We start from the raw sequence: 16,187 nt of genomic DNA, 5'->3' as shown, positions 1-16,187 counted from the left end.
TATATATATATATATATATATATATATATATATATATATATATATATATATATAAAGTATACATATGCTCCGTATACACGGCTTACACTGTCGATAGTGTAAACGATTCATGCTAGCGTGAATTATCTATAAAGTTAAATAATTGTACATATATAATGATTATACTTTGAATTAGTAAAAAAAAAACATCGTAATTTATCTACTCACGATGAAATACATGTATTTGCTATTATTAAAGTTAGAAGGAATTTAAATCTATGTGTAAAGTGAGATATAAAAGAAGTCATTACTAAGAAGTAGGCAAATTGCGAAATAATTCACAAAATTAGAATAGACTTTAATCGTGTAATAAATATCAAAGAATTATAATGAATGTCGTTACGTTTTATAAAGGATGACTACGAATAGAAGTATGCCATAAAATATAGCAAATATTTTATTAGCCGGCTATCCTTTATTAAATTTTTAGAGTATTACGGATAAAAATATCTTTATTAATAGCAACATTTCTAAATTCTGCATGATAATTAGAACAACTTGATATTACGATTCATAATTCAAGAAAGTATACGTCAAATTTTACTGTTCATCTATCAAAACACGAAGTTAAATCAATGATTTTATATCTTAAGTGTGACAGGTGTCAGAGATAATATTGTGTAGTGTTATGTATTTTTGAAATTGGGACCTCTTATCGCTAGCAGATATAAATTTATCGTGATAGTGCTTCCATTGTACAAATGAATATATTCATTCCTCCATAAATTCCTCCGCATCGTACGATTTTCACATGTTATGCGTTATCTATCACGTTTAGATTAGATCTCTAATTCTAAAGATCGGTTTGACGAGGTACTTTGCTACCTTTAGCGACATTTTTCGGACTGGGAGTCTCAAGTCTTTCCGAACGTGGATCAGAATTCTTATCCTGTATATCTGGTAAGCTACTAAAGCCTGAAGAGGATTGTCCTCGAGAGGATGACCTACTGGGAACCATAGCTACCAGAGGTATACCTATCTTGCTCTCTGGTCTACTTCTCATATCCTCTGTCGACTTCTCTGATAACCGATCTTCGTTTAGAGTTTCCTGACTCGCGTTTTGCTCGTATCGATCGATCAATGACTTCACGTCACTCAAGTGCGCCGTATTGGTACTGCCCAAGTTGCCTTTCCTGTCTGGAAACTGATTCACTATCGGTATGCCAACTTCATTGAAGTTTCCCTGTTTAGGTACTTCGCTCTCTTGACCCTTCTTCGCGAACTTGGAACTGTTTGTCTTCGAAGAATCGTCCTGATAACCAGTCGGATTCTTGAATCTAGAAATTCGACTTCTTCGTGGATCTTCGTAATGATCGGGATTTGGAAATTGGCGCTTTAGGGATGATTTTCTGGATGAGGGGTGATCTTTCTCGTCTTCAGTTTGATCGTAATCTTTGCTCGGAATGCGCTTTCTTGATCTAGGACCAACGCTGCCGAGATCGCTCTCGACATCAGAATCGAGTTCCAACGGTGTATAAGCGACTTGAATATTGGATCGTTTCTTACTCTCATCGCTCGAACTGTCTAATTCATCATCAGAGTCGAGATTACGGATCGATGATTGCGAATTGTGATTTGTCGGAGGATTTGAATCCGGTCGACGATTGTATGGAACCATCATGCCGTTCAACTTCACAGGTGCGCTCTTTTGAGTATTTTCCTCTTTCTTCGCTGAATTTTCCTCCGGTTTTGTTTGAATTGTCTCCGGTGCTGTTCTTGTCTCTGCAAGCTCTGGTTCAACAACTGCCTCCACTTCTCTCATTTCATCATCTGCAAATATTACTGCATGTCATAGTACTAATTAACAAAGAAAGGAATTAATTTTAATTTATTTTGTAGAAAAGAGGAACTTTAATTTTTTACGGACTAATTAAATTTAGTATTTAAAAAAAAGTATTTACTATTGTTATTTGACGTTTCGAGTAGCTCGGTTATTAATGCTGGTTCGTACATTTCTTGTAGCTCAATATTTTCTTGATCTTTCGTTTCAACTTCTTCGTATAACTGTAAATTCTTGCAGAAAAACCAAACAACAATTTTAAGTAAAATGCAAAGTGATAAAAATAGTATTGTCAAATAACACAAGTAATCCCCGAGTTTTTCGGAATTATGTAAATGACAAATTGTCTTTTGACTGCCCCAATATTGACACATCTGATTCGAGACGAATTCATAAACAATTTTGCCAGGAATATAAACAAATACTGCAACCCACATCATCCAGAAACCTATGCTGATAGCTTTATCTTGTTTGTAGACAGATCTTATATTGACCAATATATCTCCTACAAAAGTGGAAGCGATTAAAGTATACGCCAATAAAGATCCAAACTGAAACAAGAACAATAGAAAGATTTTTTACTTGCAATTGATTAGATTCTATATTAAATGTCAAAATTTATATAATATAATTGATACAATTACATTACAAATACAATTAATTAAATAAATACTTATAATATATTTAAAAATTAAATAAACAAACACAAATATAATCACCTCAAATACCATCCAGCCAACCTGACATTTACTCGAATCGCACGGGCCATCTTTCGCTTGGTCATTACCCCACTCTGTCATTTCCTCCACGCAGTTGCAACCGCTATAAATCTTTACGTCGTCGACGTAAATGATTGTAGAGCAGCCGGCGTAACAAGGATTATAATACGTAAACTCTCCCGAACTATCGCAAATCGGTCGAAAATCGGCGTCCTTAGAGCAACGACAGTCTTTGTTGCAATATCTCAACAAGGTGTCGCTATAACAATCAATAAATCTTACTTTTCTATGTAATTATCGGGAAATTTGTGAATGTCACGGAATGAGATACAATATATTTTTGTTTTATTTTTAACGACACTCAATTAATGTTAATTTTAAAAATCGGCTCGTACTTACGAGCTTTTTTCTAAATTGACGACAGACGATTTATCGCAAGTAGCAAAGATTAGTCCGATGATAATCGCAATTATCAGAAACACGATAATGAAACTGTAACCAATAATAAATCTCGCTCGTGGCTTTGCCTTGGCTAACACTAAGCCACTAATGATTATAACGAGTCCAATCAGAATAGGTCTTCCAATATCTAGAATGAACGTGAATATTGCATTTGTTTTACGTACAAATTATTTCACATGTTATTTAAAACTATATTTTAACTTTCTACAACGTTTTGTGATTTAGAAATAAAATATATTTATATTTTTTAAGTCTCAGTAATTTAGTCATTGTTTTCTATTTATCAGTTATATCATTCTCTTTTCATAAGTAAAAAATACAATTACAGAAGTTTAAGAATATTTGCAATTAATCTCCCCCTTATAAAATATTAATTGGAAAAAGAGTTTTGATTTTTTGTTTTATAAAAAAAATAACTATTGAAAATTATTAGAAATTATTAATATTCCAAGAAACTGACTATCGCTATAATTTCTTATCTTTTCCTTCTTTTATCTTTTATACTTGTTAAAAGAAATGTTGTTTAATCTTACTGGTAACTAGCCTGGAAGGCAGAGGATCGTCAAATCCACGGAGCATTCCTGTCGGTCTAGGTATGAGAAATCTGGACTCTAAAAAGATATTCTCGAGCGTCATAAAATTTAAAAGAGCCATGGCACTGAATGCTGTCGCCAGAATGTTGCAAATTAAAATTCTGTTAGTAAACAATCTGCATAATGACGGCCAAAAATCGGGATTGCCGACCTTTTGACTGGTTGTTCTGTGCGGTGCTCGATTACGAATCGCAGCTCGATCAAGAAGTGAAGCTGCGGCTTGTTCGACAACCTAAAAAGAAATAATATAATTATGTTAAACCAAAAAATAATTTTTTTGAGAGAATGGAATATAAAGAGAGATAGCTTAGTATTATTAATACTAATAAAATTAATTTATTAGTATTAATTCGAAACGAAATTTTGTGAGTATAAAATCTTATAAAATCTTACATAATTAATTTAGAGAAATATAATTCTCTAAATTAAGGGAATATATTAGGTGTTGGAATTAATTCGTAGCGTTTTACAAGTGATGGGAAGTACTTTCATTAATGTATTTTTTAATGCTCATGTGAAATAAATAACATTCTTTCATTAAAAAACGCTACGAATTAATTCCAACACCTAATAATTCTCTAATTAGAGGAATATTTTCATATTATATTTTATATTAAATGTTATATACTTCTGAAGGTAATCTTCTTGGGAACCATGAAAGTAGCAAGCCAGGAATCACCAATAATATGGAGAGAATTGGGAATCCAAGCCACCACGCTCCGATTTGATCTCGATATGAATTCACAACACTAAAATCTTCCGCGTCTATCCTGGGACGCGAGTTGATAAGTTTAAAAATAAATATACATTTATTCGGCTCTGTTAATGCGTAATTAATTTTTAAAGATTGCAAATATAATAATAATATCTAATAATTTAAGCATGCGTAATACTCACCGCAAGCATCCCCAACCCAAAAGGTACCCGAGAACAATCCCCGTGATTTTAACAGCGATTATTATACCAATGAAACCGGTCACATGCTTTCTTTTTGTATTATCATCTAAGTAAGAAATTCCTAGCGCATAATATGTGATATTTGACATTCCGCTTACGATTAACACTAGGATTATTATAACCATAGTAATATAGCAGGGTTCTTCTTCTAAGATGATCCTCGATAATACAGGAGTACATAATTCTGGACTATCATCTATGAAATTTAAAAAATATGATATGAAAAAGAATTATTTTTTGTTTAATAACAAATCAAATGTAAATTGCAATTGATCAATTATAGCCTTTTTTGTATCTCGAACATTTTTCGGTCAATTTTTATTCAATATTGTTAAATTAGAAACTCTGTGTTAGAGTTTCATCGTATGCTTTGACTACTAACCCGCATACAATGACATATGAGTAACATTTTGCGTTTCCTCGATTACACGAACGCGATGTGTTAAATGAGGTATTATTAAAACGAAATGCGCGACACTTTGTAAAAGAGTCAATGCTCCTATCCATGAAGCTCTGTGTATTTTGTCACCCCAATATGCTATCACTAATCCTAGTACAATAGGTGTTAATTCTGCTGTAACGAGAATCCAATCTGAAAAAATAAATTTCTTTGAGAAATGTTATATGTCAGATTTTCGTATTAAAAACGTTTTTATTCAAATAATTTCACATATCGTATCAAGTAAATTCTAAATATATTTTTATTATCAAAACAATCTTGAAAGAAAAAGTTATTGATGTCAAATTTCTCACATATGTTAAAAATGTGTTCGCACTAAAATATAATATAAATATTTTATGATTTATATAAGAAATCTTTTAATGAAATATTTTTTTACATCGTTTATAATACGCACCCATTATATACGGATCGATTTGAAATCTTCTAGCTATCGTGGACCCTGTGACGTGAAAGTAAGCATATGATGCAGCTTGCACTACACCGATCCAACAAATCAGTCCCACGAAGAGTTTTCGCGTTGCAAATTTCGCTAGCTTTGGACATTGCATTTGTCCGCAGCCGCAATCGATTGATTGACTAGGTATTGGATTCGCTGGTCCTGCCAAACCGCCTTCCACTTCCGATCTGCTTCTTATTACTTCAGGAAAACGGACTGTCATTTTTCTGAAAGAGATGCGCCTTTTAATTGAAATCAAATATGTCATTCGTGCATGTGTAAATATAGCATTTATTTAGTTAAGTATTTTAATTACGATGAGAGAAAAGTGTTTGGTATTAGTAACTATAATTGGTATGGTAAAATAATTATGGTTAGAAATTCCATTTTTATTATTGTTATAATGTAATAATGACCATATATGTACATTGAAAAAAATTTACTAGATCTTAAAACATATTTCTTTGAATAATACTAGATAAACATTTACTTACAGTAAAAAAATATTTATTCAATGAGAAAAATTATGATTAAATCAAATTAATAGTTTTTGTATCAAATAAATATTAAAGTTTAGGGAAAGTTTCCGCACATCTTTGATAATTTCTTTTTATTAAAATAAAATGAATGGTATGTTAGTAAAGTATTTGCCATTATTTTCTACCACCTTTGTCTACCTTTTAGGTAGCATACGAACCACTTTGAAAGTCCTTCTTCAACGCATGCATACAACCATCTATGCACAGAAACTTTCTCTATGTATATGTTTAGCAAATACATTACTTAGAAATATTTACTTAAAATTAATCCAACAAATATTTATTAAAATTTATAATTTATTTTTAATGTAGTTTATAAAATTTATAAAATTTATAAAATTTATAATTTATTTTAGTGTAGTTTTTGAAACATGAAAAAATTGTATTATATTATGAGAATTTTAAATATTAAATATTAAAATACATATCAAAGTATAAATGGTAAATCAAATAAGTATTTTTATTCAGTAAATGTAACCTGAGTAGCACAATTTATTGACGAAACATTAGTTAAATGTTGGCATACAAACTATTGCATCAAAACAACTATAAAAATTTAGTTATTCATTTTTTTTAGAGTATTTTACAATTACATACGTAAAAAAAATGTGTGTGTGTGTGTTCTGCGCTTTTTTTAATAAACTTTATATTACAACCTGTACATAAAATTGCATATGAATCATTGTATATAGAATTAGAGTTATAAGAAAATTGTGAGAATGATATACGTAGCTGATAATGACCTATGTATCATTGTGAGTCATTGGTTATGTTGAAACTATAGAGATTTCATTAAAATGTATTTACAATCAAACATAAATTTTTAAAACAATTAAATAACAAGAAATATATTCATAATAATTATTTCAACGATCAATAAAACTGATATGAAATCATAATATTAAACAAGCATCTACTTACGTTTATTCAGATTCGTTTCGGTTTTGCACTTGATGATAAAGTTCGATATCTTTTTATGTTAATAATTCACCTTTGAGACAGGTTTAAATGGTAATAACATCTTGTGTATATTCACCCTTTGATAGGCTCATTTTCCGTTTTTTCACCTCTATCGTTACGGGAAAGAAACGTAAACGTTTAACGTGGGCGCACAGGCTCGGCACTATTCGACGATGTGTGTTGTGTGAATACCCGTGTTATCTTTTTACAGATATGCCGTCGAGATATCTTCCGATAAAGTTAGAGTGTAATACGTGCTGCGATGGGGATAACATTACAGACACGACATATCACAAAGGTGTGTATAGTTTATTAGTGCTAGTCGTTTGAGTGTAAGAGGAGTCATTATAGGTGTATGATGTCTATTCTTACGATGTCATTGGCATTCGAATTAAACACTTTTGTCTAATTATGTTAAAATATATTTTAACATTTAAATATACTTTAATAATTTTTAATGTACTTTAATATTTATTTGTATTTGAAAATTAATTTGACAAATGAATAATCATTTCGATTAAACGTAGATTTGTCAATTTGTTGAATTATTATTGTTTGTATTATCGTTATTAACTTAGTTTAATTATTATTTTGTAATACATTTTTATTAGAACTCTACAAAAATTGTATAAGAAATTCTGTATATGTTTTTAGATATGCAAGATATTTTACAACATACAACAATCACGTCACAATGTTTTAAAAGTATATTTTGTAGATTTTTTGTATCAATTAAAATAGGAAATTATATTAGGTGTTGGAATTAATTCGTAGCGTTTTTTAATGAAAGAATGTTATTTATTTCACATGAGCATTAAAAAATACATTAATGAAAGTACTTCCCATCACTTGTAAAACGCTACGAATTAATTCCAACACCTAATAATATAAAAATATTGAAGATTTTTCATTTTATAAATGATCAAAATTGACTACTATCACATAGAATTAGCGTAAATATTTATATAAGAATGATTATTAATCCATTTATTAATACTTAAGGGAATCCTAAAGTCGTTTGTATTAACTAAATCATATAATTTTTGTATAACAATATATTACTTTTTTTCTCTTTTAAAGTTTATTTGAAAATTCTTGTTCAGGATTAAAGTATATGCATTAATACGTATCTGTGAAGTGGAGTTTATGAGAATGACAAAAAATTTCGAAATTGAGATCTTCGTTTCTTAGTTCAATATAACGCTTCATAGCTGTCACATCGTGACAATATTTGCTTTGTACAAAAGCTGTGTAATTTATATTTATGAAATAGTAGTCCACAGATTAGTAATTTGTACGTGAAAAAACAATGTAGAGTTTTTAAAATTGGATTTAGATGTCTAATTAAAACGTTACTGTTATACAAAAATTTATTATGTGTGCGTGAGATATTGATGTAGTAGTATGTAGTAATGTATCAATGGTAAATCGTCTGTGTGTAAATGTTATTTACAATGTGACTAATTTCCTTTAGGATCCCTTTAATTGATTTTATCTTTTGTCTTTTTACAGTATTATGTAATGGTAGCAATCACTTGACATTAATAAATTAATAATTGCAACAAATTTTAATTGTAATTATATGCAAATTATTTAATTTTTCTTTTAATAAAATTCGTAATTGGACAAAAGTGATCATTATCTTAGACGACATTAAAAACTTAACATTTACAAAGAGATGCGTAAAACATGCAGCAATAATCCATTATTCAAATTTAATTTAAAATACAACGTATTCTACGAAATATTTGGTGTGAATTTTATTTCGTGAATGTAAAATATTCCGTAACAGCAGTGAATAAGTATTTGGTATAACATGCGATTATACTAAAGCATAGTCTACAATAAATTGCAAACACTCCGTCGCCAGTCGCAATATCTTGCAACAAAATCAGAAGCGTTAATAGTAATTAGTGATATTTCTGATTGGCTGTCATGAAGCATTGCGACTGGCGGTGTGTTGGCAACTTATTGTAGACCACGCTTTAGGTCACGGTGTTGTCAATCCTCGACTCTCGAACAAAGTGTAGTTGAGACAGTGTAATTCGACCTGTTCCGTATATCGAAAGTGGATTTTTAACATAAAAAGATAAAATTCAATTTTTACCTGATTATCGTGTAACTAAGGATACTTTGGATAATAAATTTTATATCGCTTTAAATCGTTTGTCTAAATATTTATTAGTATAACTTTGTAAACAAGAGAGTGCCGTACAATGTCGCATGGAAAGAGTTTCGATAATTAGTGATAGTTAATCATTTTGACAATTAATTGATAATTAGTGCATCTGTGATCGTAATTATCTGTTAATGACATGCGAATGCAACCTAAAGAAGAAACAGAAGGAAGAGTGACAATCTGACAACGAGATGATTTGAGAAGAGGAGATTAGATTAGGTTAGGTTAGATATAACAGACCCATGAGAGGCATCGGATCGGACGCAGAGAAATCTTGGCGTAAGTAATTTATTATGTGTATATTACTTATGTATTAGTCACATTAGTTGCTTACTTGATTGACTTATTGATTACTTAATTCGTTCATTTCAATGATTTAAGTATAAATTAGAGAAAGAGTCTTTTCAAAAATCATATTTTTATTTTATCATATAATACTATTTATGCCAAAATAAGAAAGAAAATTTAACATTCAATATTTATTTCTTGAAATTTTGATTGTTTTTTTGAATAATACTTTAATTTGTATGTTACAGAATCATTGTAATCAATGTATATAAATAACTTCTGCTGCTTCAATATTGGTGAGTGAATGAACTTTCTTTTTATTGAAGGAACAGATCTGTGAAAAATATGTTAATTATATATAATAAATTTACAGATATACTTATGTTAATTTATAATAAATTATTATATCATATCATATCAAGATTACATCACAGATCTGTTGCTTAAAAAGAATAAATTATAATTTTTTAATTTGACAAATATTAGAGTTATGTTACGTATTATAAATTTAATTTTGGAGTTACTATTGTTTATCGATTATTTTTTCTCAATATTATTAAAGTTCTTTATAAAATATTTATATTGAAAAAAATCAGCTTGTAACATTTTTTTTATGAAACTTGTATGATCGTATACAAATCTATTCGCGATTATTTCATACACAAATTTATTCACATCTACACGAATTATACATTAGGCGATTAGACATAAAACTTTTCTCCTTTTTAAATATATTTTCAAGTATATTTTTTAATTCTATAAGTTAATTCGAAAGCGTAAGTCATGTACAGACGAAATGCAAAGTGAGTTGATATTTTAATAGATATTATTTTGCACTTTCTATTTAATTAATATCTTATGACCCTTTTGCTAAAAGATTTCTATTAAAATTTTTAATTATTTAATTTTACTTTTCCATACATTAATGACTACATGTCTATATTTTAAAATCAGACGCACGAATAAATATCTGCACTATAAAACACAAAAAATATTGTGAAATGCGGAAAAGCTTAGTAAATTCTTCTTATTGATTGGGTTCACATTTTTGCTGAACTGACGTATGGTTTTTAAATGATTTCGGGAAGGACGAATTCCGTGTTCGCTTACATGTGAGCGCGGATCGAATCGCGAGAGGTCCAATTACGAAGATGCTGGCGAGGCATAGCCAGCTCTCTAACGCCAGGAAAGGAGTTAGCAGCCTTAAGCACACTTAAGTCGGCGCCATAAGAAAATGACGAATGCCAATTAGCATATGAAAAGCTCCCTACCCGTCGAGGTGGCGTCTTCGTTGGGCTAGCTATGAGTACCAGTTCCCTTGGTACTCTTGGTAGGGCGATCACGTTTTTGAATATTAAGGGCAGGATTACACCGAGGGCTTAACGCGCGAAATTTAGTCCAGTGAAGCTGAGGAACGAGAAAAAATCACCCTTAAGACCTTCCGCAACGGACACCAGTGAAGCGAAGCCGGTCCTAGAGATGAGACGGTACGCGTCTTGTAGGTGGATTTTTCGGTTTCCCATCAAAAGAATCGCGTGTTATCCCTCTAAATGTCGACAATCCTCGGGATTTTTACTTATGACGATTATTAAAATGTTCACCTTAATGACAAAACAATTAGATATTCTGAGAAACGATTGCTACGGATTAATGATATTAAATGAACAGAAGAAAAGTAAGATGAAGATTGAGAAACATTACTTATCCTAAATTTCAATAATATTAAGATCCAAATAAAATAATAAAATTTAATTTTTACACATCATATATTTATTTATTATTTAATGTTTTAAATAATTAAACTTAAATTATTTATTAAATTTTCAATTAAGTAGGTATTTCTAATTAAATATTTCGACTAAATATTTTTAGAAAATTCAAACACACATTGATATATCTCGTATTGAGTTACATTATTAGAAGTTATAGCTATTGTAGACATAGATTGAACATTCACATGATTCTGTAATAATCTATTTTGTTGAAACACATAATTTAACAGAAGATATTGATAAGAACAGCTTGCGAAATTTATTCAAAGATTTTTATGAGCAAAGTGATAGATACGAATATGTCTTTTCCTACACGATTGCTTTATAAATATTTTTGAAGTTATAAATATATATATAAATATCCTATAAATGTCTGTACAAAAAATATATATACATTTATATATTACACACATATATATATATATATATATATATATATATATATCGCAGGAGGATGCAGACTTTCCATTAGTGGAGTAAGTGACCAGCGCTCGCATTTTCTTTGATGTCAGTTAATTTACTAATAACATCGCTTCGCGACCACCGTGCGTTCGCCTCTAAATATTTGTACCGCCAACATATCGACTTGGCCTTATGTAATTAAGTTCCATTATTATTTGAGGACGACCGGCTGGGAAAAAGTCCTTTCGCAGAGCATTTTGTATCAGTCGGTCGAAATTTCATTTTGCTCAGTTTCGCTACGAGGATATTCGATTTTTACTTATCGACTAACAAGACTGCGAAAGCATAGAATAAAATTCTTTCGTTTGAAATCCAATTGTTTTACTTAACTTTTAGATAACAACTGACAAATTTGTCGAGAAATCCTTTCCATTTTTTTATGCATAATTCTAAATGATTAGCAAGCGACAAAACGTATCCTTACATGAAGGGAGATGAAAATCTCGATCGACCTTCCTTGAAGCGAAAGAGTGTGGAAGGGTGACGGGAGTTGCGAGAGGGGGAGGAAGGTTCGGCGATCTTAGCAGAGGATTACGTAGAATTAAGTCCAGAACAGGGGCGTGCCCCCGTAACACTTAATTTTTCCCTCGATTTTTTAATCTCCCGGTAAATATCGTCCGCCCGCCCGCCTCTTCGGCCTGGTTGTCGTAGCCACCCCTACTCGCCTTTCGCGTTCTCTTACCACCGTCAAAGGAGAACCCATTTAAAAACCTCATCAATGCTTAAGCCCCCGCGCTACCATAGGAACTAATCCCTCCTATTTTAACGCAGGACGAAGAAGAAGAAAGAGAGAACAAGCGGGATGGAGGGAGAAGGAAAGCGAAGTGCGCGCTTTTAAAAGTAAGACTCCGCCTTTATTAGTAGATACAACAGTTTTATTTCTCCACCGAAAAAGGCGAAGGTAGGAAGGATTTCGTCTCGTATTTTTCTCCTTGTCTTTCGATCTCCTCTATCTATCTCCGTTTATTACCGTCCTGCTCTCTCTCTGTCTGCCCTCGGTCTGACTCGGTTCTGGTTTATTCTACTAACGTTGAACGTAACACGTGAAAGTTCCATTCCTAGAGACTCGGTCTAATTGACTATTTCTCTTTAATTCCAAAATAATATTCCGTTTTTTAAAAAAATGTTGATTAATTGAGCGCAAATTATTTCTATTGGATTTAAAGCAATGCGATGACAAAGAAATTGATATTTCTTTATCATTTGAATATTGATTCACAGTCTCCTTTCTCTATATTTTTTTATTTTATTACTTTTTTTGAAATTTACTAAATATTGTTCATCTTTAAATAATAATTAAATAAGAATAATTTATAACATTTTTAATTCAGATATATATATATATATAAAAGAGGTAATTAAAAATACGACGTTCGTATTTCTTGTAACAATTGCATATGAGATACTTTCACCTATGTCGTTTCAAAATTCACCAAAATCATATCGATGTTAACTTCAAACGATCGAATGGATCAACTTGGAAACGCAAATATTTCTATATGAAGTTACTTTGAAGGGTAAAGTCATCATTTTCCCGAGCAAATCATAGGCGGTTGGTGTTGATCGTGCGTGCAAAGCACAGCCCAACGACGCGACTGTAATACGCTTTAAACTGTTAATAGAGTGCGTGAAGGGTGTTTGCTCGCGGTTGGATCTCGAGTGTTGGGCTAACATTCATGATGAAATTAATCTGGACCGGACGAACGAACCGGGGTGACATCGATTAAAAAGCCCGGTGGCTTTCACATGAATAGTCCATCGCGTGGTTTGTCTTCTCTTCATTGACTTCGAGCCCTTCGCTCAGTCCGTTCGATTATAGTAATTGTTATGCGTTTCTCGGAGACTTGTGTTTATCATCAACAGAATAGTGCGTTTATCTGGAAGAAATAAAAATAAAAGATTTTTTTTTACCGCAGTTGGATTAAATGGAACTATAAAAAATTTTTTGCAATATTCTCTTATGTATACAATAATTAATTAGCACATATTTTTATTTATTTTTTAATACTTAAAAAAATTAAAGTATATATTGCATATTGCTATTATTTAATATTTATTTATAAAATATTACATCAGAATCAACTATTGTTATATTAAAATTTTACTGAGATCTCTGATCAATAAGCTTATATTCTATCTACCATTCGAATAATAATGATCGAATTTCGACTTTTGCAATTGCATACCTGGTTATTCTTCAATAGGATTATTACTAATTACGTTTGTAAGAGAATGCACTAAGTTGCGGCCGCGCGGAATACCGCCAACAATAATTCGACCTTAATAGACGATAATGGGTTTGCGCGAATTATTCATTCGCTAATAACCGCAATAACAATAGCGTGATCTTTACGTTTCTTCGTCATTGTTTTAGTCTCTCGTTTGCGGAAAATAAGTAGCGGGTGATGTTTCCGCCGTGGAAGCGTCGTCGAGATAACAGACCTGGTCGTAAGAAGAGAGAGGGTGGAAATGGGGGGAGGGGTGGACGCTTAACATTACAATGGCCACTCGAAGTTGTCGCGACCCCTACCCTGCCCCTCATTGCAAAGCGCCGTCGCGATTCGGGATTAGAAGTCTTTTATGAATCGCAGATCTTGATGAATCGTTCCTTTCGTGTCGTCTTCAGTTGCGATCGTCTTTACGACTCTTCTACGATTTCCATGCGAATTTGATGTTATTAATAAAAGTCAAAAACACGATTCCCGCGAAATGTACTATTAGTTCTGATCATTTCGTCAACTGCATAAATGCAAAAAACGTGCTGAACTATTTGTCGAACTCAATAAAATTATTTTGTAGTTTTGTGAAGACATCTTTATAAAATTCGCAAGAAATTATTTTACGTAAATATCTATTACATTAAAATATAGTGTCTCTATTGAATTATTTTCTAATTATAATGATAATTTGCAGAAAATATTACGCTTGAGAGATTATTATATTATGGTATACTATATACTATTTTTGAATGTATTATAAAAATTTTTTTACATATACATTTAGTAAACATTCGAATATTTTTTGTTTAAAAATAGGGTTATCCTTTCTCAAACAAAGAGTTCTAATCTTGTCTACAAGGATGATTGTTTCGCACAGTTATTTGGGCTGAGTAAGTCCATGGACCCTCAATATATTGTGGACTTTTACATATAATACATTTATATCTTTCTCATATGTAATTGCAAATATATTTAGTATAATAAATAAAAAGAAAAAATGTAATTTGAAAAAAGATAAGATTAAAGATTAGAAATTCAGACAAAATATACGCATCTCAATATTCAATTAAGGCGATAAGTCCATAAGAAAGTACAGAGTATTATTTTTCATTCTTTTGTAATATCTAGAAATTCTGTAAAATAAAAAATAAAGGGACAAATATAAAAAGACTTCGAAGGATTTTGCGCTATGGTATACCAGCGTATACATACTTCTCTTTACTCTGAAAATAACCACTCTTCGGCAAAATATCCGCTGCGAATCGGAAATGCGGTAGAAAGGAGGGGAAATTGCGTGGATGGAGTAGGCAGTCAGAGTTTGCTTCTCTGCGGGTTTTTCAAATAGAAATAAGAGTTTTAAGAATCAACATACGCGTCGCGATGGTGTACGCAGATCAAAAGACGCGCCGTCGATAATTGGTAGAAATCTTTTCGCCCACTTCCACCCCTTCGAAGATTCCACGGTCTTCCACTCGATCCCGAACCTCCTTTCGCTTCTTCGTTTGAGGATTATGCACATTTCACGTGGCCGCGACGGGGAGGCATGGGTGGCATATTTATTTTGTCTCTTCGACGCTCAGCGCGGTTCTCGGAGACGGGTGGTAAAGATGAACGGGGACTGGGAGAGGAAGAGCCGCGACGAGACCGCCTGCGATGAGATTGAGGGTGGTTTCCATTCGTGCGGTCTCACGCAGCGGGAGGGGTAGTGGAGCCGGATGTCTTTACGTTGCGACACTTTTATTTATCTACCTGAAAGAAGCGAAACTTGCAGACTGGTGTATGTATTTGTCAGTGAAAAAAAAATTTTTTTCTTTTTTATGTTACTAATTGATATTCCGAGAAGTTTTTTATCTATTCAATTTATTCTTTAAATATGTGGGCTAATAAGACGTGACGTGATAACTTTATTCATTCATGCTCATTATCAATAAATTGTCTATCCATTGATAATAAACGTTATAATTATTTTTATTCGTACTAGTATGATATTTAAAAAGAATTTATGTTGAGTCTAATTTTCGAAGAGATTAAATTCAATTAAAACTTTTTGTATTGTTTTCAAGGATAGTACGCTTAGGATTAAATCACAAAACTAGGAAAAGGATTACTGTATCTCATTAATGATACACGACTCTTCTCAGTGTTCGTGTAAAGTTTAACTCCATACAACTTTTAGCATATTACTACCCTAAACCGTTCACGTGAAGTTCACGTAAAACTTTATATCACATTACTCCAAAATTCCTTATGTTTTATCACACGCTACAGAGTAACTTATAAAAAGTACGATCATTGTCAATCGAATATTGAAGGAATGGA

The 16,187-nt window shown here is 31.6% G+C and overlaps 1 protein-coding gene across 1 annotated transcript; it reads right to left on the bottom strand.

The window, feature by feature from the left end:
* Positions 1-325: 325 nt before the first annotated feature.
* On the bottom strand, positions 326-7,268 carry LOC105145086 (Organic anion transporting polypeptide 33Eb). Its single transcript, XM_011054434.2, has 10 exons — positions 6,910-7,268; positions 5,408-5,676; positions 4,933-5,142; positions 4,491-4,746; positions 4,222-4,363; positions 3,534-3,825; positions 2,938-3,127; positions 2,539-2,797; positions 1,941-2,370; positions 326-1,809 (listed from the first exon to the last, which is right to left on the bottom strand). Exons 2-10 carry the CDS (start codon positions 5,670-5,672, stop codon positions 833-835), a joined length of 3,021 nt encoding a protein of 1,006 aa, XP_011052736.1. The 5' UTR covers positions 5,673-5,676; positions 6,910-7,268; the 3' UTR covers positions 326-832.
* Between the last annotated feature and the right edge of the window lie 8,919 nt (positions 7,269-16,187).

The sequence above is a fragment of the Acromyrmex echinatior genome, chromosome 16, assembly GCF_024713525.1.
Source record: "Acromyrmex echinatior isolate Ae372 chromosome 16, ASM2471352v2, whole genome shotgun sequence".
Classification (NCBI taxonomy): Eukaryota; Metazoa; Arthropoda; class Insecta; order Hymenoptera; family Formicidae; genus Acromyrmex; species Acromyrmex echinatior.
The sequence above is the reverse complement of the archived record's forward strand: the minus strand, read 5'-3'. Positions and strand labels throughout refer to the sequence as shown.